This window comes from Bubalus kerabau, chromosome 4 (assembly GCF_029407905.1).
Source record: "Bubalus kerabau isolate K-KA32 ecotype Philippines breed swamp buffalo chromosome 4, PCC_UOA_SB_1v2, whole genome shotgun sequence".
In the NCBI taxonomy this organism is placed as follows: domain Eukaryota; kingdom Metazoa; phylum Chordata; class Mammalia; order Artiodactyla; family Bovidae; genus Bubalus; species Bubalus kerabau.
In genome coordinates, this window is record NC_073627.1 from 43913514 (window position 1) to 43935675 (window position 22162).

Here is a 22162-nt window from a genome sequence, read left to right on the forward strand (position 1 = left end):
GGAAAGATGTGAAGCCAGCCTTTTCTGGGGCAGCTGGATGAGACGCTAGCCCTCCTATGGACTGGACTGCCCCCTCTCCCTTCTAGGAGATGGATCTGGAGAGTCTGGAAGCTGCTAACCAGAGCCTGCAGGCTGATCTGAAACTAGCGTTCAAGCGCATCGGGGACCTGCAGGCCGCCATTGAGGACGAGATGGAGAGCGACGAGAACGAGGACCTCATCAACAGGTGAGGGGCCTCTGGCAACTGTGGCCAGCTCGGAGGCCCTCTTGGCCACCTCCAGACCAGGTAGAACAGCTGCAACCTGGGTCTCCCCGCCACTGAGTTGCCTGCCCACCCTCCCCTCACTGCCAGACCCCAGCACGGACCCCCATCCGACAGCGGCTGAGGGCTGGACAGGTGGTGCCCACATGAGAAGCCCTCCCCACATCCTCCCCATTCCCCTCCCTGGGCCTCCCAGGACCTGGCTCTCCAGCTCTGCCTGTTCAAGATGAGTTATTCCCCCGTTTAGCTGCATTTCTGATGGCGCCTGCCCCACTCTGGGGAGAGCAGAGATTTAAGGGCCGTGGTGCCTTGTTACAGTACCAGAGATTTTCTCTCATAAAACCCACCCGGGGAAAGGTTTAGGAGATTTGTGGTCTTAGGCTGAGGAGGCAGTCACGAGGCAGGCAGACCAGCGGTAGGGGTGAGTCAGGCCCTGGAGAAGCTCCTAAGTCTGCCCTGGGCAGACCCCCCTGCCCCGGGATTTGCCCCCATCCCGTGTGAAGGCTGGGACTCCATCCTGCTCCTGGGCTGTCCAGGAAGCCTGCTCCTTTGGGGCAGGGAAATGGTACCCTAGGCAACCTCCCTCTGAGCACAGCACTGTCCTACCTCCTGGTCTTAGCCAGCCAGAGCCTTGTCTTGCCGAAGGAGGGGGTCCTCGGCTGAAGGGTCCACCCTGGTTTGCCCGTTGACTTTTCTGTGTTCTTTTGGCCCCTTGCCCACGCTTTTCTTTCTGTTTCCAGTTTGCAGGACATGGTGACAAAGTATCAGAAAAGAAAGAATAAACCGTGAGGACTGGAGCGCATGCGCTCTCTGCCTCTCCTCGCGTGGTTTCTAACCGCCCCTAACCCCGGGCTCCCGCTGTGCTGCATGTCGCATGTGGACACACAGTGAACTCCACTCCTCCTCCAGCTAGTCTCTCACTCTAACCGGGCTGACTCTGTCCTGGGGAGGCAGGGCAGCAGGCCAGGGCCTGCGTTGGACGCAGAGGGCAGGCCATGAGGGTGCTCCACCTGGGAGGCTTCTGGCCCCCACATCCTTGGTCAGCAGGATGGGGGCTCCATCAGAAAGTGGCTACCAAGGGTAGCCACTTTCCGGCCTCTTCCTCTTTGAGGGGAAGATCTGGGTTGGATTTCTCCCCATCCGTGGGCTCCTTTGGAGCCTGACGTGCCTGAAATAAGTGGGTGTGTTTCATTTTGAAAGGTCCGCCCCCCTACTTTTGGCAGACGGGGTAGAAGGAGAGAGGCATCTAACAGTTACTTGTTGGGAGAAAGCAAGCAACCGTGGATGATGGCGTGGCAGGCTCTGTGTGGCAGGGGGAGGGAACACAGCCAGCTGTGTTTACTGTACCCGCCGTGGGCTCCTCGGGTTCCTCGGGGCAGGAGGCCCCAGGCATTGGTGCCGGAGCTGTCAATCAGGTGGGGGGAGCCCAGTAGCCCCACCCCCTTTCCGTTTCCTTCTTTCTGGGTGGGAGCCGAACAGCAGGTGCAGATGCTTGCGCCTTCAGGAGGATTAGATCGAAGTGATCCTCCATCAGATTCAACAGGGCTGGTCTTTAGAGGTTGTTATTCCAGGGCGGCCTTCGGTTTCCGCCCCTCCCCTCTCTCTTGCTGGCAGGCCTCCTCCTCTGGCCAGGATGGGCTGGCGGCAGCGCAAAGGACTCCGTGAGAGCTAATGATAAATGTAATAGTGTGTAACAGTGATAGAGGGCCGCTGGAGCCCGGTTGTCACACACAATTAATATCCCCCGCCGTTCTGTCTCCGTTTGTTTGTTCCCCCGCGATTCGGCTCCCAGTTAACTAATAGCACATGAGCCTGGACATAAATTGTATTTGACGCGAGGTTTAATTCCGACCATTTAAAATTTCAACTGCCCCCTGAGCTGGCCTGGCCCTGGAGTTTGTTTACGGGCCTGATTATTTAAGGAAAAGAAGCCAAACATCCTCTATAGGCTTGAAACTGAAGAGAAGGCAAGGGCAGGCAGGCCAGCTTCTCAACTCATGCGCTGCTCTGAATGAAAGGAGGCAAATTCGTATTCTGGGCCCGTAACTGTGTGTCCCCTGTGTGTTCCAGCCCTGCCATCCTTGGGCTGTTGGAGCTTCGAGGCCTGATAAAATGCGCATTTCAGTTAACATTCTAAACTCCTGCACACATGCGCGTGTACACACACCAGTGTGCAGTCATGCAGGCACACGGGGGTCTGCAGTCCTAGCCCGGTTCCTGCTGATGGTAGAGGGGTGGTGTAGGGGTGGTGTGGGTCTTTTCCCTCAGCAGCCCTGAGCCCGAGCTCCAAGTTATTGAGCCCGCGTGCTAAGGCGGGTGAAAAATAATGTTTCGATTTACTTAGAGATACAGTTGTTATTGCCATAACCTTAATGAAAGCAGTAAACAGCACAGTATTAAGGGAGATTTATACAGAAACGCTTTTAACATGTAGACATAGATTTTGCGATGCATACAGCACCTCCTTTCTAAAGGCAATCAATATGGTTATGAACGGCGGTGATAAATTACAGGCTCTGAAGCTGGAGAAGGAGGTTTTTTGCACGGGTGTATAAATCAGGAGGTATTGGCGTTCCATGGGGCCCGTGCACCACAGTAAATCTGCCGGGCTCAGACGGGCACAGGGCTTGCATTAACGGTTTCGGGGTTGTCTACTAAACTCCTGTTTACCCGGGGCATCAGCCAGCCTCGTCTTTGTTATAATTCTGTATTTGACGGAAGCCCATAAAATTCTTTATTCCCCTCCCCACGAGTCCTGCTGTCTCACAGTCCCCAGAACAGTGTCTGGTGGTGTGGTTTCTTCTCTGTGTGTGTGTGCGTGCGTGTGTGTGTGTGTGTACATGCCTGTGTGACTATGCAAGAACATAATTCAGGAACGGGGCTGCTCCTGTTGACACAGATGAAAGGAAATTTATATCAAGGAGAAATCCTAGCGTATCCATAGCAGGGAACATGGTGAGCAGACATTTTGCAGAATCCTAGAAGCATTCTCACTCAGAAGCTGTCTCCAAGCCCTTGCTGCTTTGTGAAGAAATCTCCATGATTTCAGCATCAGAATTTGACTCCTGTGGGCTATCGAGAGGGCTCAGGTCAGCTTGGCCAGTAAAAGCCTTTGGGGAGCAAGAGCCACAGGCTACCTGAGGGAGGAAGAGGAGCTAGGAGAGACAGAGCCTTTGCCGGGGACTTCTGGGCGCCCCCCACCCCAATCTCCTGGTGCAGCTTGGATCTTGGAGCTGTGACCAGCCCCTTGGAAAATGCTGCTGCCCTGCCCTGTCCTTTCTCTGTTTCTGAAAGGCCAAGGGGAGCTTCAGGACGGATCTGGGGTACAGTCTGTAGTGCCCAGGTTGGCATTGCCATCAGCCCAGGAGACTCCAAGTTCAAGTTCACTTAAGTCATAATAAAGCCCTTCTCTTCTCCGTCCCATCACCACCAACCCTCCTCTTGCAGTGAAGTCATGGAAAGTGGGAGTAGCCGTAGCCACATTTGGGGGAACAGGCAGACAAGAACAGCAGAACAGGCCTCAGGAAGGAGGTGAAGGGCCCCTGACTCCGCTTTTTAACCAAGAGCCATTTAGCTATAATTGATGAATGGATGGTCTCCCTTTTGTTCTCGGTTGGCTGAACAGCAGCTTGTCCCAGAAAGTGGGGTGGAGGTGCCTCCATGCTCCTCAGGGTCTTCTTGGTGGCTGTCACACAGTGTGGCCTGCTGGGCGGGGCAGGGTCCTTGTGAAAGGTGTGCTCTGGTCTAACTTCTCTTGTTCTCTCTGACTCACTGATGCGCATGCCGCCCTGCATCCCACCCCCCGCTGAGACAAACCTGCTGCCACTTGGTGCTCCCTCCTGGACCGTGGGTCATCACCTCTTCCCAGTCTTGCCTACCTTTCTGCTCCTTATCCCACAGTGAGGGGGACTCAGACGTGGACTCGGAGCTGGAGGACCGGGTCGACGGTGTCAAGTCATGGCTGTCTAAAAACAAAGGGCCTTCCAAGGCGGCTTCTGATGACGGCAGCTTGAAGAGTTCCAGGTAAGCACGTGGCCTTCGCTGGGAGCAAAGGCCACCTCATGCCCTAGGGATGGATGAGCAGTGCCTTGATCCCAAAGGGTATGCCTCACGCCACCTGCATCTCTTTCTTGCCTGGAGGGGCCTAGGCACAGAGGATATGCAGAGGAGGCCAGGTTTCTTCTTAACTCAGGGTCTGCGTCACCATTATTTTGCCTAAGGAATATTTCCTTTACCAGGCTCAGGGCTTTGGTTTGGTGTAGGTTTAACTTCATCCCTACTCATTGATTCAACAAATGTTGCTCGAACTGCCTGATGGTTTGTGTCCTTGAAATCAAGACTGAAATAGGGCACAGGGAGACTCTGGATCCCACAACCCTGGTCAGGGCCAGCTTTAGACCTCTGAGGTCTTGGTAGGAATAGTAGCAGAAGAGGCCTCGGTTCCCCTTGACTCCCCATCACAGCTACAGACACACTTCATTCTCTGCCTGTTCTCTTCTTCCTCTGGTCTTTTCACTTGGCCTCCGCTATGCTTTCTGCTAACACCCATCTACTGCAGAAACTGGCTCCCCTGTTGTCCAGGCCAGTCGCAGTCTTCTGATGGCACAGGCAGCTACCCCGGAAATCTGGGACTCCGATTCCCATCCCTCACCTCTTGGCCAGCATGGGTCCCCTGCTCCTACCCCTCCTGCCACCCCTTCTCTGCTGACTACCCCCTCCCAACTCAGAGCCATCCTGATCCCCCAGGACACTCTGTTCCACCCCCTCTGAGAGACAGCTGGTGTGCTGGGTAGAAAGAGTAATCCCTCTCTTCCCACAAGGGCTTCCCAAGTGGCTCAGTGGTAAAGAATCCACCTTCTAATGCAGGAGACGCAGGTTCGATCCCTGGGTCAGGAAGATCCCCTGGAGAAGGAAATGGCAACCCACTCCAGTATTGTTACCTGGGAAATCCCATGGACAGAGGAGCCTGGCAGGCTACAGTCCAGGGGGTGGCAGAGAGTCCGGGGACACTACTTAGCAACTAAGCCACAACCACAATTCCTTCTCTAATGCCCCTGAGGCCCCTTGCCAAGCCCAGACCCTCACCACAAACACCCAGCCGGCCCCCCTCTAATTGGTTTAATGTATTCGGCCAAACAACATTTTGTTATTGCAGAAAATGCCGCCTTCCCCGCCCCACTGCCGTTCACCGCAGCGTGGCACCAGGCTCCAGGTAGTTGACAATGAAATAAATTGAACTAAACGTTTTAGAGGGGGAAAAGTGATGAAATAGAACAATAGTCTAATTTACATGACATTCTCCGTGAAGCTATTTTCACTGACGCAAATTATTTTGCTTCATTTCCTCCGACGTGCTCAGCGCCACTTTGCCAGAGCTGCTGCGAGCTCTGCTCCTTCCTCCTCCTCCTCCTCCTCCCTCCCCCGGTGTCTTTATTCTCTGGGTTTAATGCCTGTCTCTCTCATTCTCTCTCTGCTGCCCCCGACTCTATCCATTCCAGAACCGCCCTCAGCACCGCGGGGAAGGAGGGCAAGGGGGTGGAGGAGAGGCCGGCCTCAGTGCTCAGCTCGCTGAGCTACCGAAAGCGGCTCACCCTGAAGGACTCCATCGGGGGCACCGGGGACGAGGATTCGCTCTTCACCACTCTGAGCGAGCGGCCGGCCTCCCCAGAGAGGCCCCCTCGGAAGGCCCGCGGGGGCCCCAAGGAGGAGCCGGGCTCGGCCAGAAAGTCCGAGGAGCCAGACGAGGGTGGCTCGGTCCTCTCTGGCGGCGTCGGGGGCCGCACAAGCCGGCTAGAGAAGCGCTGGGGCTCAGACTTGGACCGGGCCTCGGCCGTCTCAGCGCCGGTCAGCCGGGCCTCCTCAGCCACCCGGCGCGGCTCCGGCGGCGAGGAAGGGGTGCGCTCCTCCTTGAGCTTCTCGCTGTCGGGCTCCCCCAGTTCCCGCCGCAGCACCTCCCGGCTCGACAGCCTATCGGTGACCCTCAGCCCTTCCTTGGGCCGGGCCTCACTCCTCGGCCGGGAGAGCCCCGATTCCCGCCTGTCTCTGGGCCGGAGCTGCCTGGACGACTGGGACGATGGAGCCAGCGTGGCCTTGAGCGAGGCGCACTCGCAGTACAGCCACCCGTCGTCTCTGGCCCGCAGTCTGTCGGTGCCACCCCGGCCTCGCGCCTCCGCCTCCTCCACCCCGGAGGAGCCTCTGGGCTCCAGCGTCCGCCCGGTCAGCCGCCGCTCCTACTTGGACCCAGACCTGGAGGCCGCCATCAACGAGGTCCTGAGCTACAAACCCACCCCGTTCCACCGGAGCAGCCTGGAGCCGGACTCTGAGGAGGATGACCGGAAGAGCATCCAGAGCACCCGCAGCGCCCAGCTGGACCCTCCAGAGCGAGCCACCAGCATTCGCCGCTCCGCCTCGGCCGCAGACGTGTCTCGGTCCCGCGGCAGCCGGAAGAGCCGGAGCAAGAGGAGGAGTAGCTCCAGCTCCAGCTCCAGCTCCGAAGATTCCTCGGAGCACAGGCAGCGGAAGAAGGGGCGCTCTCGGAAGAGCAAGAAGAAGTCCAAATCGAGACGGAAGAGAACGGAGTCCTCCTCCTCCTCCTCCACCTCCTCCTCCTCCTCGTCCAGCGGCTCTACCATCTCGGGCCACAGCCGCTCGAGCGTGAAGAAGGGCCCGGCTGCGGAGGACGAAGAGGCCGGGCAGGGGCGCCGGCAGTCCCGGAAGGAGGAGAAGAAGCGCAAGAAGGAGGTGGACAGCCTGATGATGCGGTACCTGTACAGGCCCGAGAGCGACTAGTGCAGTAGGTGGCCCCCGGCACGGAGTGCAGAGCATGGCGTGTGCCACTCGGTGTGAACTAACGTGCTCCCGGCCCACTCGCCACCACTCGGGCCCCTCCTGCGTTCCTCTCCAGCAAGCCTGGCCTCGCAGAGCCTCCTGGCTCCCTCAGAGAGCGGAGGCTGGCTGAGCTAGTCAGTCGTTCTGAGCCCAACGAGGAACTTGCTGGTGACGTCAAGTCACAACCCCCACTTAGCAAGCCCTTACCCTGGGCCAGGGACCACCCCCCTAAGATACTTGCCGTATTTTATTCACTTAATCCTCACACTAACCCCAAAACAAAGGTCCGATCACGAGCCCATTTTCTAGGAAAAGAAGGTGAGGTTCAGGCGGGTTAAGTCGTTTGCCAAGGTTACAGAGCTGGAAAGTGATGTTGCCAGGATCTGAACGAAGTCTCTTCAGCTCACCTTTAACCACTCCTCTGTATGACCCAAGGCAGACCACATGAGCGTAATATTTACTGTATGGGCCTAGCAGCATACATGCAGAGCTTTTGCCCATAGCCCTGAAAGGCTGGGCCCGGGAAAGGGCTGGAACTGACCCCCGGATGTGAGTTGATGCATCAGTGGCCATCAGCAATTAAGGGGGCTTTTGCTCAGCTCTCCCTCAGCCCTGCAATGTCATCTTCCCCTCTGGCATGGATCTCAATGCTCAGAGTGCAAGGCTTACAGCACCCACAGCACCACACCCTGCAGCAGACCTGGAGATGCCTGACTCTCTCCCCACCCCTCCCACCTGAAGCCCACACATGGGCGTCACCTCGTCTTAGCTCATCTTGTAAAGTTTTAATGAATAGAAATTAGCAGCTGTTGAGTGACAGCCCCCTCCTGGCTCTCCTGCCTCTTCCAGCCTTCTCCCTGTGGGAAGGAAGATCAAGCTGTTAGACCCTTTATGCCCACACCCCCACCTCCGAAAAAAGGCAAAGACTGACTCACTGGAATACCATTGTTGCCACTCTCCCTGGTGGGTGGTGACATTTGGATCACCCTGGTTATATGAAGCTGTTTTTGGCATGGTACCCTCCCAGGGCAAGCTTGCTGCTTCCCAGGAGGTATGACTCTAGAGCATAGCCGCCCTGGGGCACGGGCAGTGTTTCCTCGATGCATGAACTAACACACACGTGTTGCATGCTTGTGGGCCTCTTATGCAGTGGAGCTGCTGAGCAAGCACACTGACTTGGGCTGGTTTCTACCAAAAGGGACCAGTTTCGTTTTAAGGAACGGAGCCTGTGAAAGTGAATGTTACTTGCAGCTGCTTGGAGATGGTGATGGGATGGGTTTGGGGAGACAGCATGGGGGAGGTGGAACCTGAACCCAGACCAGGTTCATGGCCAACTCAGATTCTGTGGGCCCTGAGTTGCTCCAGAACCAAGCCCTTGGACTTAGACCTGCTCTGTGGCTTCCTGCATGTGCCCGATGGTTGCAGGATGCTCTGGGAGGAGCAGGAAGCATCTCAGTTGTTCTAGGGGGCTGCTGTCAGCACCGCAGTGAGAAAAGGCAAGGATCATGATATTGTGACCATCGCAGCTTTCCACTCAACCACCCTGCTAAATGCCCTACTGCCCCAGGGCAGGAAGTCAGCTGATGGGCTGTGAGGGGAGGTTTGGGAAGCAGAGGGGGCCAGGCCCTTCTGAGCACTGCACTAATACCTGAAGAGGGAGACACGGGCCTAGCCAGGACATCCCACACTGCCCAGCAGTTGGTAGACTGCAGACCCCAGTGACTCAGTCCGTCATCACCGTTGACCCAGCAAGAACAAAAACACATACAACCTGTTTCTTCCTTCAGCCACCAGCACAGTCCTTTTTGTCCACCAGGAACACAGGAGTAGTCCTGAAACCCTACACACCACCACCTTCTACAAGGGTTGGATTCACTGCGGGGAGAGTGGGCACCAAGCCAGAAGCTAACCAACCAATACAGAGCTGGCAAGAGAAGGACTAGGGGAGAGAGGACCTAGTTGGACTCAGGGGGAACTGGCTTTGGACAAATAAACTGTGAAGAGTTGAGGCAGGGGCTGAGAGGCTTAGCTTTCCACCTGGCAATGGGGACCTTCAAGAATTCTGAACAGGAAAGCATCCCAGCAAAGGGTGGGGGAGGGGACCACCACCCTGGGCTCGCCCAGCGGGAATTAGCTTGTGCACCAAATCATTTGTGACAGCATGGAGCAGGAAACACTGGCTTGTGGGAAGGAAAGCGTTTGAAACCATTTGGTTAAAATGTTCAAATTGCAGCCCTGACTCTGCCCTGGGGAAGGGGGCTAGCTACCTGCTGTTGGTCACAGCTGTGGCTGCAGAAGCCACAAAGGAAACTGGCTAAGGAGCATCCAAGGTGGGAGCAGGGGAGAGAGGGGCCTGGCATGTACCCCTCCCGGCTGCCTCTGCCGCTGCGCCCAGCATCTGGATGGAATGGTGTTGAAACCCAGCTGTCATTCATCCAGGTGTCTGCCTGGCAGGCACAGGAATGTGGAAGTGGGGGCTGCAGCTCCAGTCTGAGGAGACATGTGAGGAAGGAAGGGAGCACCCCACTTTCATCTGGGTTCCAGCCCTGGCATTTACCTCACCCCCTCCTTTGCCCTTAAAATAACCCTACTGTCTTTCCACAAAGCCAGTTCCTTCCTTTGCCCAACAGCAGACCTTAGCCTTGGGTTCCCAGAAGTTCTGTCTAAAAAAAAAAAAAAAAAAAAAAAGAAAATAAAACCAGGCTCCCACTAATTCAGAATTCAAATAATCCAAAAGCTAAAACGACCCCAATTTTTCCTATGTTGCACAGTCCTCGTTGAGCTTTATAATTTTGTCCCTGAGACACCCCAGAGTCCTTAAGTGCCTGTGGCCCATCCAAGTAAGACTCATTTATGTTCAGTCTAGTTTGTATTAAATGTGTTTTGTGCTATTCTGATTCCTTTAAAAATGGTAATTCATTCATGAGACATACGATAACTATTAACCAGGCTGCCCCATTCCTGAACCATTTTGCATAATTGAACATGTATTCTATCAGGCTCTTCCTGCTCCCCAGGGGCAGAGAGAGAGAGAGAGAGAGAGAGAGAGACCGACCTATACACACCCCCGGGCTCTCACCCAGGCCAGTGGGGAGAATGCAGGTTTCCTCTTTTCTCCTCAGGTCACCGGTCTGGTGACAAGGTGGAGTCTTCAAGAGGCTCTGAGGCCTAAGGTCCCAGGTTCAGATTTACATACTGGCTGTGTGACCTTGGGCAAGCTGCTTGTCTCTTTGAACCAGCTTCCTCATGACGTTTTACGTGGTAAAGAATAAGCACATCCAGCCTGTCTGGGACAGTGTCTCACATACAGGAAATACCCAGCCATCAAATCCTTTCCTCACCACCGTTGGAAAAGCTGAGAATGTGGTTCTTTCTTGGAGAACACTCTTTCCTCCTGTTTTGGTTTAGAGATACAAGATCTCTGACAGGTTTAGTAAACAAGGGCCTTCCTCAGATCCGTAAATCAGAATGGTAGGCATTGAAATCACAGGATTCCTGTTTATCCTAGCAGAAGCTCTCTAGGATCTGGAAGCAGGGGCCCACTGATAGGGATGGAGCCATCCTGGGCTGCATTTTCTCCAGCAGTGCTGACATTACAGTTCAGAAGCGAAGGTGGGAGGGGCAGGGGAAGGGTGCTCTAAGGCTTTAGAAAAGATAAAAAAGAGAAGGTGACTAGAAGTGGAAGAGAGATCCCATCCATGCTGGACACCATGAGTCTGCTCCATCCAGGGAGAAATGCTTCTTCATACCTTGGTCGGGGAGGGAGAGCAAGGCTCCAGGTGGCCTGATGAAGACTATGGGGTTGGATTGTGGTATCAAGACAGGGATGACTTTGCCACCCTCAAACAGAGGTCTTGCCAGCTCCTACATCCTCAGTCTCCATTCCTTGTGAGTAGATGGTGTCATGGTCAAAGATAGAAATTCTCACCACCCTCAGAAAAATCTGATTAGGAGGCAGGGTTGTAATCTGGGAGTATTCAATGGGGAAAGCCTCTCCTTAGAAGGAATCTTTTGGGGAGTAACCTTTACTAAGACAGGTTGTAGTCCTGTAATCACCAGATCTCCAGTCTCCAAGTCAATGCAATCCACGCACTGCCTGTAGCAGAATCTTCCAGAGAGGGAGTTGAAAATGCAGAATTCCTGGGTTTCACCCAAGAGCTAGCAAATGAGAACTTCTTGGGGAAAGAACACAGGATCCACAGCCAATTCTTATGCACGTTCAAGTTCGAGACCCACCGCTCTTCAGCATCGCTTTCTTCAGAGTTGTAGAAAGTTCTCAGAACCAAAGAGATGTCCTTCCTCCTACTACTCTGAGTATCTTCTGGGGAAACCAGGGAATCTCAACTCTATTTCTCAGTTTGTGGCTTTGGGGAATGCTGTGACAAGGTTGGGGATGGGGCTTCCTTTGGACCAAAGGCCTTGGTGCTGAAGGTAAAAGCGCCCTTCCTCTGATCGCGTTTCTCTCTCCCTACAGCCCCACCAGCTACTGGAAGTCCCTTGCCCCTGACCGTTCAGACGATGAGCACGACCTTCTCGACGGCACCTCCAGGCCCCGATACTCCCACAACTATCTGAGTGACAGTGACACAGAGGCCAAGCAGACAGAGACCAACGCATAGCCCAGGGGAGTGGTGTGGACCCCTCCCACCCACCGCCTCCTGCTGCCACGGGCGCCTCTCTCGTGGGGCACGGGTCTCCCCCATCCGACTGCGGATCTACACGGGAAACCCCTGACCCTCTTCGGTCTGGGGGCTTCCCAGGCTGTGGGTATCTGACATCTCCACGTGGAAGAGTGGACGGAAGAGCAATTCTGAAAAGAGAACTTTCTGCTCCTGCCTTGGGCCACCGTGGGTGGCAGGTGGCTTGGCACCACACGGAGCCAGCAGGTTGACCTCCATGTCAGCGCCCCGCTCAGGGACGGTGGACAGATTGCCTACTGGGACATTCTCGGGTTGCTGGGTCCATGGGGTGGAGTCTGGGGCAGGAAACAGCAATTCCTTCCCCCTTGGCTTGGGGCGAGGGCTTTCTCTTCTCAGTGCCTGCTGTCTATTTACTTTTTTTAATTTAAATACCCAACCTCTCCATCGCAGCTGTATCCCTGAGAGTGGGAGGGGGGCTGCCGCGGCAGCTGGCCCGCCTCCCCACACCGGGAACGACTAGAGGAATCCCAGCTTCATCTTTACTCTTCAGAGAGCAGGCCTTTCTCTGTGCAGCTGGAGAGACTGGTGAGCAGAGCTGGGTCCAGCTTCTTAAGAGTCTGAGTGGGGAGGGACTCTCAGGTGCTTCTGGGTTCAAGCTGAGCAAGCCTACACAGACAGGGGTGTGGACGTACCAGCAGGAACTTCCAGCCCCCACCCCTCTTCGTCTCATCCATGTGTTATGTGCAATGACCTATTTAAGAGTAAACCCGCTCCACCTACGCCAATTCGGGGCTTATCCAAGCACTGCCTCCCTCCCCCTCGGTCCAGGTTACCTGGATCACAAGCTCAACTGGAGAGGGAAGGCCTTGGGTGGTGGGCTTGTGACTGGAAAAACTGAAGATGGAGGCTTTGGTCAGTACTAACGTGTATTAGACGCAAGTCTGAGCCCTGAGCCCTGAGCCTGAGTCATTTTTCTTCTGATCGCCCTGCCCACACACACTTATCCCAGACATGACAACTTGGGGACTGACAGTCCCAGCTCCCCCCACACACAAAGATCATCCCACCAGCACCTCCAGACTTGGGGGCCCAAGGGCAGTGCCTGGTGCCGCTCCCATCTGCTGTCCCCCTCTTCTCTCCTGCAATTGGTTTGTACTCATTGGGCTGTGCTCTCCTCCCCATTTACCTGATGTATGGAAATAAACGTCCTTTTTCTCCTGGCGCTGCCAGTTTTCCTTCCCGTTCCTTCAGGCTCAGTAAAGTCCAGGGTCAGCACATGGGAGCAGAGCGAGGCTGCTGCTGAGGACCTGGGGGAGTCACCCTGGCCTCTGACTCGCTGCCATGTCAGACCAGTGCCACTCAGAGAGCTTTGGCAGGTCATCTGGAGCAGGCAGAGGCAGTGGGTGAGAGAACCGGTCAAGAAAGACATAAACCTCCCTTCTGTTTTAAAAGCCCAAGGATTGTAATTCAGGTTGGCAGAGCCGTCTAGGTCTTGTCCTACCCTGGCCTCCACTTGGGAATGTTGAGGTTACTCTGATTGTTAAATCTTGCCAATTACAGAAATCCTGTCTTCCTTTTTAAGGATGCAAACGTTTATTAGATCTTTTTAAAACTTTTTTATTTTTGGCTGTGCTGGGTCTTCGTTGCTGTGCTCGGGCTTTGTCTAGTTGTGGCGAGTGGCGGCTAGCTCCTTTCCAGTCGGGGTGCTCAGGCTTCTCATTGCAGTAGCTTCTGTTGTTTCAGAGCATGGGTTCTAGAGCACACAGGCTTCAGTAGTTGTGGCACGCAGGCTTAGTTCCCCCACAGCATGTGGGATCATTCCAGACCAGGGATCAAACTGTGTCCCCTGCATTGGCAGGCAGATTCTAACCACTGGGCTACCAGGGAGGTCCCAAAGATGACTTTCTGATCAATACTTGGCAGAACTCCTCTCTGACCCCCAATCCCATGGGCCATAGGGCAACTTGAATAGGCTGGGTGTGCTGGCTTCTCCACCCTGCTCAATCCCTGCCTGCATGTCCCAATCCACACTTGGTTCCCTTCCTGACAGCTGAGAGACAGCTCATGCAAAAGGGCAAGAAACAAATGACCCTCCTCCTTCTCTACCTCTTGTAATATGACCAGTTATAATCCCTGCATGCATATTTACAGCTGGTCAATCAGGCTCCCCTGGTTTGGACAAGTAGGCAAGAAAGGATATCAGACAGGCCTACTGCTGATGTCAGGCATCTAGAAATGGGCAAGAAAGGGAAAGGGTGGGGGGAGTCATCCCCAAAATGAACGGGAATGAAGTGTGATGTGGCTCTATCTTGAATGAAAGAAACTGCCCTGAAGGTTGAATACAGAAGGCAGTAGAAGTGAAGTTACCGGGTTGTCTTTTTAACTGCTGACTCTTCATGTTCAGTTCTGTCATTCACATCTTTTACTCCTGCGTTCAGCTAGCTTGGTGCATTTTTTCTTCCAAGGAACTAGTGTGACAAAAGTCGCTGCTACCTACAGGCAAGATCCCAACTCTGCTCACCTACGCTGACTCGGGCCTCTGATTAATTATTGAGAGAATGTCCCAGCATCAACCTCTGATAGCCTGGCCTGGGGCAGAGGGATCTGTTCAAGTCGAAAAAATATGTATTATTCATCTGCTCATTCATTCAACAGTCAAATATTTCATCACTGCCTGGCTGTCATCTGGACACTGTTCTAAATGCTGGGGCGGGATGAGGTCCTGCCTGCATGAAGTGGATATTCCAGTAAAGGAGTTAGACACAGAAAATATGTACCACACCTCCTAATATGTACACACTTTGGGTGAGTACAGTAAAGCAACTGCCCACAATGCGGGAGACCTGGGTTCGATCCCTGGGTCAGGAAGATCCCCTGGAGAAGGAAATGGCAGCCCACTTCAGTACTCTTGCCTGGAAAATCCTATGGATGGAGGAGCCTGGTAGACTACAATCCATGGGATTGCAAAGAGTCAGACACGAGTGAGCGACTTCACTTTCCTTTTCCTTTTGGGTGAGTAGAGAGGAGTAAAACATAGTGTTTGTCCTCCAGGGACTCATGATTAGGGCTAGGGCAGACCCCTTTGGAAATAATTACATGAGACATTAAAGGACAAAGAAGTTGCTTTGGGCATGTTATAAGAGGAGACACTGTCACTGAGAGAGGAGGCTCAGGAACTGGGAAGGCTTCTAAAAGGAGCTGGTGTTTTGAGCTGGTACTTGAATAAAGGATTGCACTTCCCAAGTGGCACTAGTGGTAAAGAACCTGCCCACCAATGCAGGGGTTGTAAAAGATGCAGGTTCGATCCCTGGGTCAGGAAGATCCCCTGGAGGAGGGCACAGCACCCCACTCCAGTATTCTTGCCTGGAGAATCCCATGGACACAGGAGCCTGGCAGGCTGCAGTCCATAGAGTCGCGAGGAGTTGGACACAACTGAAGCAACTTGGCTCACACACACTCATGCACTTCTACAGATAGGTATTACTGTACAGGTGTGCTAGGAAGAAAGAACTTAAGCAAAGGCCCTGAGGCAGGGAATGCTAGCTGGTGATGGGGAACTCCGCAGGGTGTCCAGGGAAGCTGGACATCACCTCACATGACCAACACTTCGAGATGCAGCAAAGCATCTTGGCCAGTGTGCTGGGCTCCAGACTAGGAAGGGGGCAATTCCCTCCACACCAAACTCCCTAGGGGAGCCCCAGGAACTGCAAGGCCATCAAAGCCCATCTTCATTCGGGATATGCCTTCTGAGCTGTCTAAGCTCCTGCCCCCACCTGTACGCTCATGGTCGCCTTGGTCCCTAAGATGTAAGTGATTCCCACAAAACAGCAAATCTGTCCCTGTGCCAGGCTCGAAGCCGCCTCGCTAGATCCTCTTCTGTAATCTCAGACCACCTGGACCACTCTGACTCCTGGATAAGAGGCACGGGGGCGCCCAAAGCCCTTTGAGGTTCCCCATGGTGCCCAATCTGTGCGCAGAGAAAACAGCAGCACGTGTTGATTCCCCAACCACCTCCTTTTGTCCTGTGTCCTCTTGGCAGACCTCCCTGTTGTCCTTCCCCCAGGCCCCGCCCCCATGCCTGGTGGCACAGACACTTAGCGATTTGCTCCTTAATTGTCCCCCAGCTAGGCTGCGCAGATGCCGCTCTTTAATCTCTCTTGATAAATGAATCGCGCCGCTCCTTTAATCATATGTTCATATCCAAGCCAATTTGAATCAATTTGGCAGGGAGTATGTTGCAAGAGACGCCATGACTGCTGCTTCCTACCCCCGCCCCACCCCGCCCCAGGGCCCTGGAGCCTACACATCTGCTGTCCTCCCCCTCAGCAAAGAGCCCAAGAGGCTCATCGGGGGAAGGACCTCCTACCTGAGTGATGGGGACTTTTCAAAGTCAATCATTCCTTCCTGTCCTCTAAGCAGGCCCACATGGGACAGGAGGAAGATGGATTCCCAAAGGCCTCAGAAGTGGGAGAGATGGGACGAGTCCACAGCCTTCCCTGGTCACTGAACAAAGCACCCCATTATCACCCCTGGGAGAAAGTGCTGCCTTAAATCTAACCTTTATGCTTTCTGTTCCCCTTTCATTTCCTCTGAGCTGGTTCTCAGGGAAGTTGTAACATTTCATCACCTCTTATATAGCAACCTATTCCAGACCAGCCTATGATAATTTGTCCTTGCCTGCTCCTGCCACTGGCTGCCACCCCAATGCCTTTCATCTTTCCCCAGGAAGTCTTTTCTACGTCCTCCAGGCTGGTGGGCAGTCCAGGACATGCTTGGTAATATACCAAGTTCTGCTACATTTGGGGTTACTGCTTTTCTTCACCTACAGAGTGGTGTTCACAGACCTTCATGAAAACAAAACCAGTGCTAAACTGAACGCTTCTGCCGCCAGCACTGAGACCTTGGAGAAAGGCCTTGACCTCTTGAACCTCAGTTTCTCCATCTGTAAAACAAGGTGGAGTTACTGGCAAGAAACTTTTGGCTCCTAGGTTCGTACAGAACCCCTCAATGCTGCCAACAGAACCTCACTCCCACCTCTTCATCACCTGCAATGAGGGCCCAGAGGAACCAACGGGTGGCACTAGTGGGGACTCCAGACCCGCGGGCTGGAGGACAGATGTCTTCGCCCAGCGCGAGGGCTGCCTGGGCTTGGTTCCGTCCAGCAGCCCAGATGCGCCTCCGCGTCCTCTTCATTTCTTTTCCTTTCTAATGGCGGGTTCTGCGCGTCCAGACCAACCGGCGCCCTCCAGTTCACAGTGAACCTGGGCATATTAGCATATTCATATTTGCACCCCGGCTTCAGGAGCCTGAGACCTCTGGCTCCGCCCACCTCTGGAGGTTCCCCCGCCCCCTTTCCGGAAGCCACGCCCTTTAAAGGGTCAATGCCCTTGAAGGGTTCCAGAAACCTAAGGACCAGGTTCCCCCGCTCAGCAACCCGACAGTACTGTTTCCCGCCCTTTAAAGGGCTCCTGGAAATCCTTGGCGTTAACTGAGGCTGATGTAGCCCAGCCTCACCTGTCAGGAGTGTTGCTGAGGATGAGGAGGGCTCAACCAATGTAACCATGGTGAGCACTAACTATGTCCCCAGTGGTTAAGCACTTCATAATCGCACTTAACCTTTGTCACAGCTCCGTAAAGTGTCCTTCGCCTGACGAAACAGGCTCAGGGAGGGTGACGTCTGTCCTAGCAGAGACCTCAGCTTGGCTCCAGCAACTGGCCAGGCGTCCCCGAGCTACTCTGGCCTTGTCAGAGGATAAAAGGAGAAGCGAGAAAACCAAGAATTGCTGTCACGATCCTCCTCTCAAGTAGCTGTGTGCCTGGTATTCACCAAGGCCTGCCCTTAGGAAGGAAGCACTTTCTGACAATTTGGGGAGGTGGGGGAGGGAGTAGGGGTGGGAAAATGTCAACCTCACATTTGTGTTGTTCCTTACAATTCTCAGAGCATCCCCCATGTGTGATCACATTTGTGCTTCAAGAACACGGTGCCAACGATGTTCCACATGGCCTGGAATGCATATTTGAATCTCTAGGCACCTCAATCTAATTTCATTACAGTACAATGGAACAATCCAGACCATTCTCTGGGATTCCATCTGGGAGGAGTGATTTTCAGAGCAATAGCCATTTTGGAGTTAACAAGGATGTTAGGTTTATTTAGAAGGGATTTTACAGAGAAATCGAGTCTTCTGTAGCGTAAGCTCCAGTGATGGGTCATATACATGAGGGAGATTCCAAAAAGGATGTGTGCTTCGCAATTGAAGTCAGTGACATAAATCTCCCAGAGGAATACTTAAATGTGCATATAGAATTTGCTTTAGATATCAAAAGCCAGCTATGACAGCTTTAAGGGAAAAAAACGCAAAAAAGATATTAAGTTTTGACACTACCCAGGCAAATTATATTTGAGGTGGTTTAAGAGTCAAAGAGTTTCCACATTTTAATAAATTTTTATATGTTTTGTGCCACATCTATATGATCTGACTAGATTAGAAAAAGAAGCAAATGGATTTGGGGAAGAGAGGACACTAGGGAATTTGAAAGTGGAGAATTAAAAAAAAAATCCTGGTATGGGAATACAGCCAGTAGCTTTAGAAATATTACCTCTTTGAAAGACAGGTCAACAACTGATAACCAGGCAAATATAAAACTGTATGTGATGAAATAAGCCTCTTGACTCATATTTAATCCTGGGGACTGGCATCAGCTGCAGGTTGGCATCCTTGCTTAAGGGCTGCTTCTGGCCCCCAATGTCCTCTGGAGAGCAAGGGGGACTGACCCTAGTGAATGGCAGTGCCCTGGAAGGTTGTACACTAGAAGCACGGGGCCATGACCTGCCTTTGCATGTCCGGCAGCTTATCTGTGGAGGCTGGTCCTTCCAGTGGACCATATACTGAGCCACTGGGCAGGATTTAATAGCAGAAAAGGAGCTTCTGCTCCCTCAAACTGGCAAAATAAACCTAGAAAACCAACTCAGTAGTGAGGCACTCTGAAGCTCTGTGAATGGGTTCCTAAGGGGACATGTCCACATGACAAAAGTACATGTGAAAACACAGATAAATATTAGATGAGACTTCTGAAAACTAGAAATAGCTTTATTTGGGCACGTGGGATTCTAGATGAAGTCTCTGTGCTTGAAATAAAAGTTTTCATACAATTTCTCTTTTAAGTCAGTACAGATGTGTATGTGTCAGAAATCAAAGAAGGCCCCCAATTAGTCATATTAGTGTGACTCTAAGAGGAGTGTCTTTCCCAGCACTGCATAGATAGAAATAGTAGCTGTGGAGGGTAAACCATGTGGCAAAGCTGCTTAGAAACCGCTTAGCTCCCTTGCTCAGAGAAAGCCATTCTTAAAGCAGCAGGCATCTCTTGGCATGGCTAGGAGTGGAAGCTGGAAGAGGAACAGATTGGAGGGTGGAACTTGAACAGGGTATTTAGGGAAGAGGCGCAGCGAGGGAGGGGTGAGAAGAGCCTCCAGACATAGCCTCCCATGCTGCCTGAAGCCCTGCAGGTGACAGGTTTAGACAAGGAGACACGTGTTGATGCAGGGACCAGTGATGGAGTGGGGTGAGGAGAAGCCGAGAATCAAAAAGGTCACTGAGGATATTTGTGTCACAGTTACATATTAAAAAAAAAAAAAAAAAGATCTGTAAGGGTGGACATGACTCAATGGCCAGACTGTGCCTGGTTAATGGATTCCTGCTTCTCATACCTGACTCCATCGAAGAAGGTTTAGCCCCTTAAGGAAAAAGTATTTTCGCTATTTCAGAGTCAAGTGACCAGTGAGTTCTCTGAGAAAAACGAGAAGGTATTGGTTTTAGAAGGGGATGACTGGGGGGTTCAGACCTCGCAGAAGGTCTGGGAGGAGTAAGTCTCCTGGGGCTCGGAGGTGATCTTCATCTCCCTCCCTGCCCCCACTCCTTGCTCCCCAGTAAAAATCAGCTACAAATCTCAGCTTGTTGGGAACAGATGGCCTTGGCTGACGAATAAGCCACCGCAGGCTGCTCCACCTGTTCTCGGGCTGGAATAATCAGCTCGAGACAAACATCGGCGCTGAAATAACTCATGGCAGCGGGTGATGCGCAGGCACAGATTCCAAAAATCTCTTAAATAGACCCCCTCCAACTCTCTCCCTTCCCCAGCCCCTAGAGGCCATCAGGGGAAGGTAATGGAGCGGAGAAGAGAGATAGAGCCCCAAGCTGAGAGCGATGGTGGAGCTGGTGGTTCCGCGGTGGGAGTGGGGGCGGGGCGAGGGCGGAGCAGGGGCGAGAACGGGGCGGGGCAGGGGCGGGGCGAGGGCAGGGCAGGGCAGGGCAGGGCAGGGGTGGGGCAGGGGTGGGGCAGGGGCCAGGGAAATACCTTGCCTCCAAGCCAAGCCAAGTTATTTCCCAAGAACACATGGAGAACGTGAGAATGGTTGGTCCCTGTCAGGGACAAGTGTGAGGAGAGCCAACCTGTCGGGGAAAGTAGAAAACTGAGAATCTGGGATTCTTGTGAATGTGTTCGTTGAAGAAGTGATATGCAAATGAGATCAAGCTACCCACGAATCTCTCAGCAGCTCAGACAGCTCCGCCGGCAGCCGCTTGGGGGTGGCTGCCCAGGGGCCCGTACTTCTGCGCACTGGTGTTCAGCCTCCCCTCACGTCCTTGATGAAGTCTGCTGGGCTAATGTTGCCTGACAGAGGCAGATGAGCCCGTCGGGGGAGTGACAGTGCTGGGAAGCAGTGGTGACGGCTGGTGTGGGGCGGGGAGGCCGGCGGGGTTGCTGGCTGAAACTGGGGTCTGGCTCTGGCGGAGTCAGTCAAGAGAGGGCAAGGATTGAGAGAAAAGAGCTGGGTTGATGGCTTGCTCTGGGTGCCTCAGGCACCCTTTGATCCAACCTCCTGGCCTGATGCTCAGAGTGTAGAGGGGCTCCGAGTCTCCAGAGGCTCTGCTGGCCTGGGGAAAAAGCCAGAGATCTGGGACACCCCAGTGCATGTCTAACTGCCAGATATGGTTCCCCTCAAGTGGTCCCTGTGACTCTGCCTGACGAATAGGGCTATGGAGAACACAGCTCTTACCTGTCATTTAGGGTCCCACAAACATGGTCTCCTTTAAAGCTGGTCATGCCACTGAGGTGGCCCCCATCCTGCTGAATGCCTGACTCTGATTCTCACCTTGCTGTATGTTAGAAATGCTCATGGAACTGTTTTTGTTTTGTATATGAAGAGTAAAAAACATAGTATAATGAGCTTTATCTATCAAACAGCTTCCACAGTCATCAACAAGCAATGAATCTTGCTTCATCTAAACCCTTGGATTATTTTAAAGCAGGCCCCAGATATATCATATGTTTCCCTGGTGGCTCAGATGGTAAAGAATCTGCTTGCAATTCAGGCGTCTTGGGTTCAATCCCTGGGTTGGGAAGATCCCCTGGAGAAGGAAATGGCTACCCACTCCAGTATTCTTGCCTGGAGAATTCCATGGACAGAGGAACCTGGAGGGCTACAGGCCATGAGATAGAAAAGAATCAGACATTACTGAGTGACTAACACTTTCACTTTCCAGACATATCACTTTGTGACTGAGCGCGTGCACACACACACACACACACCCATGGAAGATATTTGTTTAGTGTCTCTCCCTTAGAGAAAAAGAAAATGACTCCTTAAAATGTAACCACAATACTCTTATCACCCCATTAAAAAGTTATCAGTAATTCCTTAGTACCAAATATCCAATCAATATTTACATTTTCCTGATTGTACATTTTACTAATTATATTAGTTTTATATATTATTTATATGTATAATTAATTTATATATAATTATATGTATATATAAATAAAGTTGTTGCTCAGTCACTCAGTTGTGTCTATCTGCGACCACATGAACTGCAGCACACCAGCCTTCCCTGTCCTTCACTATCTCCCAGAGTTTGCTCAAACTCATGTCCATTGAATCAGTGATGCCATCCAACCATCTCCTCCTCTGTCACCCCCTTCTCCTCCTGCCCTCAGTCTTTCCCATCACTAGGGTCTTTTTCAGTGACTCAGTTCTAAGCATCAGGTGGTGAAATTATCAAAGTTTCAGCTTCAGTATCAGTCCTTCCAATAAATATTCAGGGTTGATTTCCTTTAGGATTGACTTGTTTGATCTCCTTGCTGTCCAAGGGACTCTCAAGAATCTTCTCTAGCACAATTCGAAAGCATCAATTCTTCAACACTCAGCCTTCTTTATGGTCCAAATCTCACATTCATACGTGACTACTGGAAAAATCAGGATTCAAACAACATTGAGGAGCTTTTTAAGAACTAAACCTGTGCCCAGGGCCTTTTCTCTCGGGGATTCTGATTTAATTGGCCTTGGGTGGGGCCCAAACATCATATTTTTTAAAGCTGTCTTGATGGTTTTAATGTGCAGCCAGGGTTGAGAAATGCTTTACCTTTCCCCCTACCA

General features: G+C 52.8%; 1 protein-coding gene across 14 annotated transcripts in view; it reads left to right on the plus strand.

Annotated features, from left to right (window-relative positions):
• Positions 1-12952, plus strand: part of MYO18A (myosin XVIIIA) — a 101099-nt gene extending 88147 nt beyond the window's left edge. For 10 of the 14 annotated variants that reach the window (XM_055577083.1, XM_055577088.1, XM_055577087.1 and 7 more), the window contains 5 exons: positions 87-226; positions 1003-1047; positions 4163-4285; positions 5761-7055; positions 11565-11705. In XM_055577083.1, the coding sequence (XP_055433058.1) occupies positions 87-226; positions 1003-1047; positions 4163-4285; positions 5761-7051 (1599 nt within the window). In that variant the 3' untranslated portion in view covers positions 7052-7055; positions 11565-11705. Of the gene's footprint in view, positions 1-86; positions 227-1002; positions 1048-4162; positions 4286-5417; positions 5494-5760; positions 7056-11564 lie in introns of those variants that run through there. The other 4 variants (XM_055577095.1, XM_055577085.1, XM_055577097.1 and 1 more) reach the window with 4 other exon arrangements.
• Positions 12953-22162: the final 9210 nt, after the last annotated feature.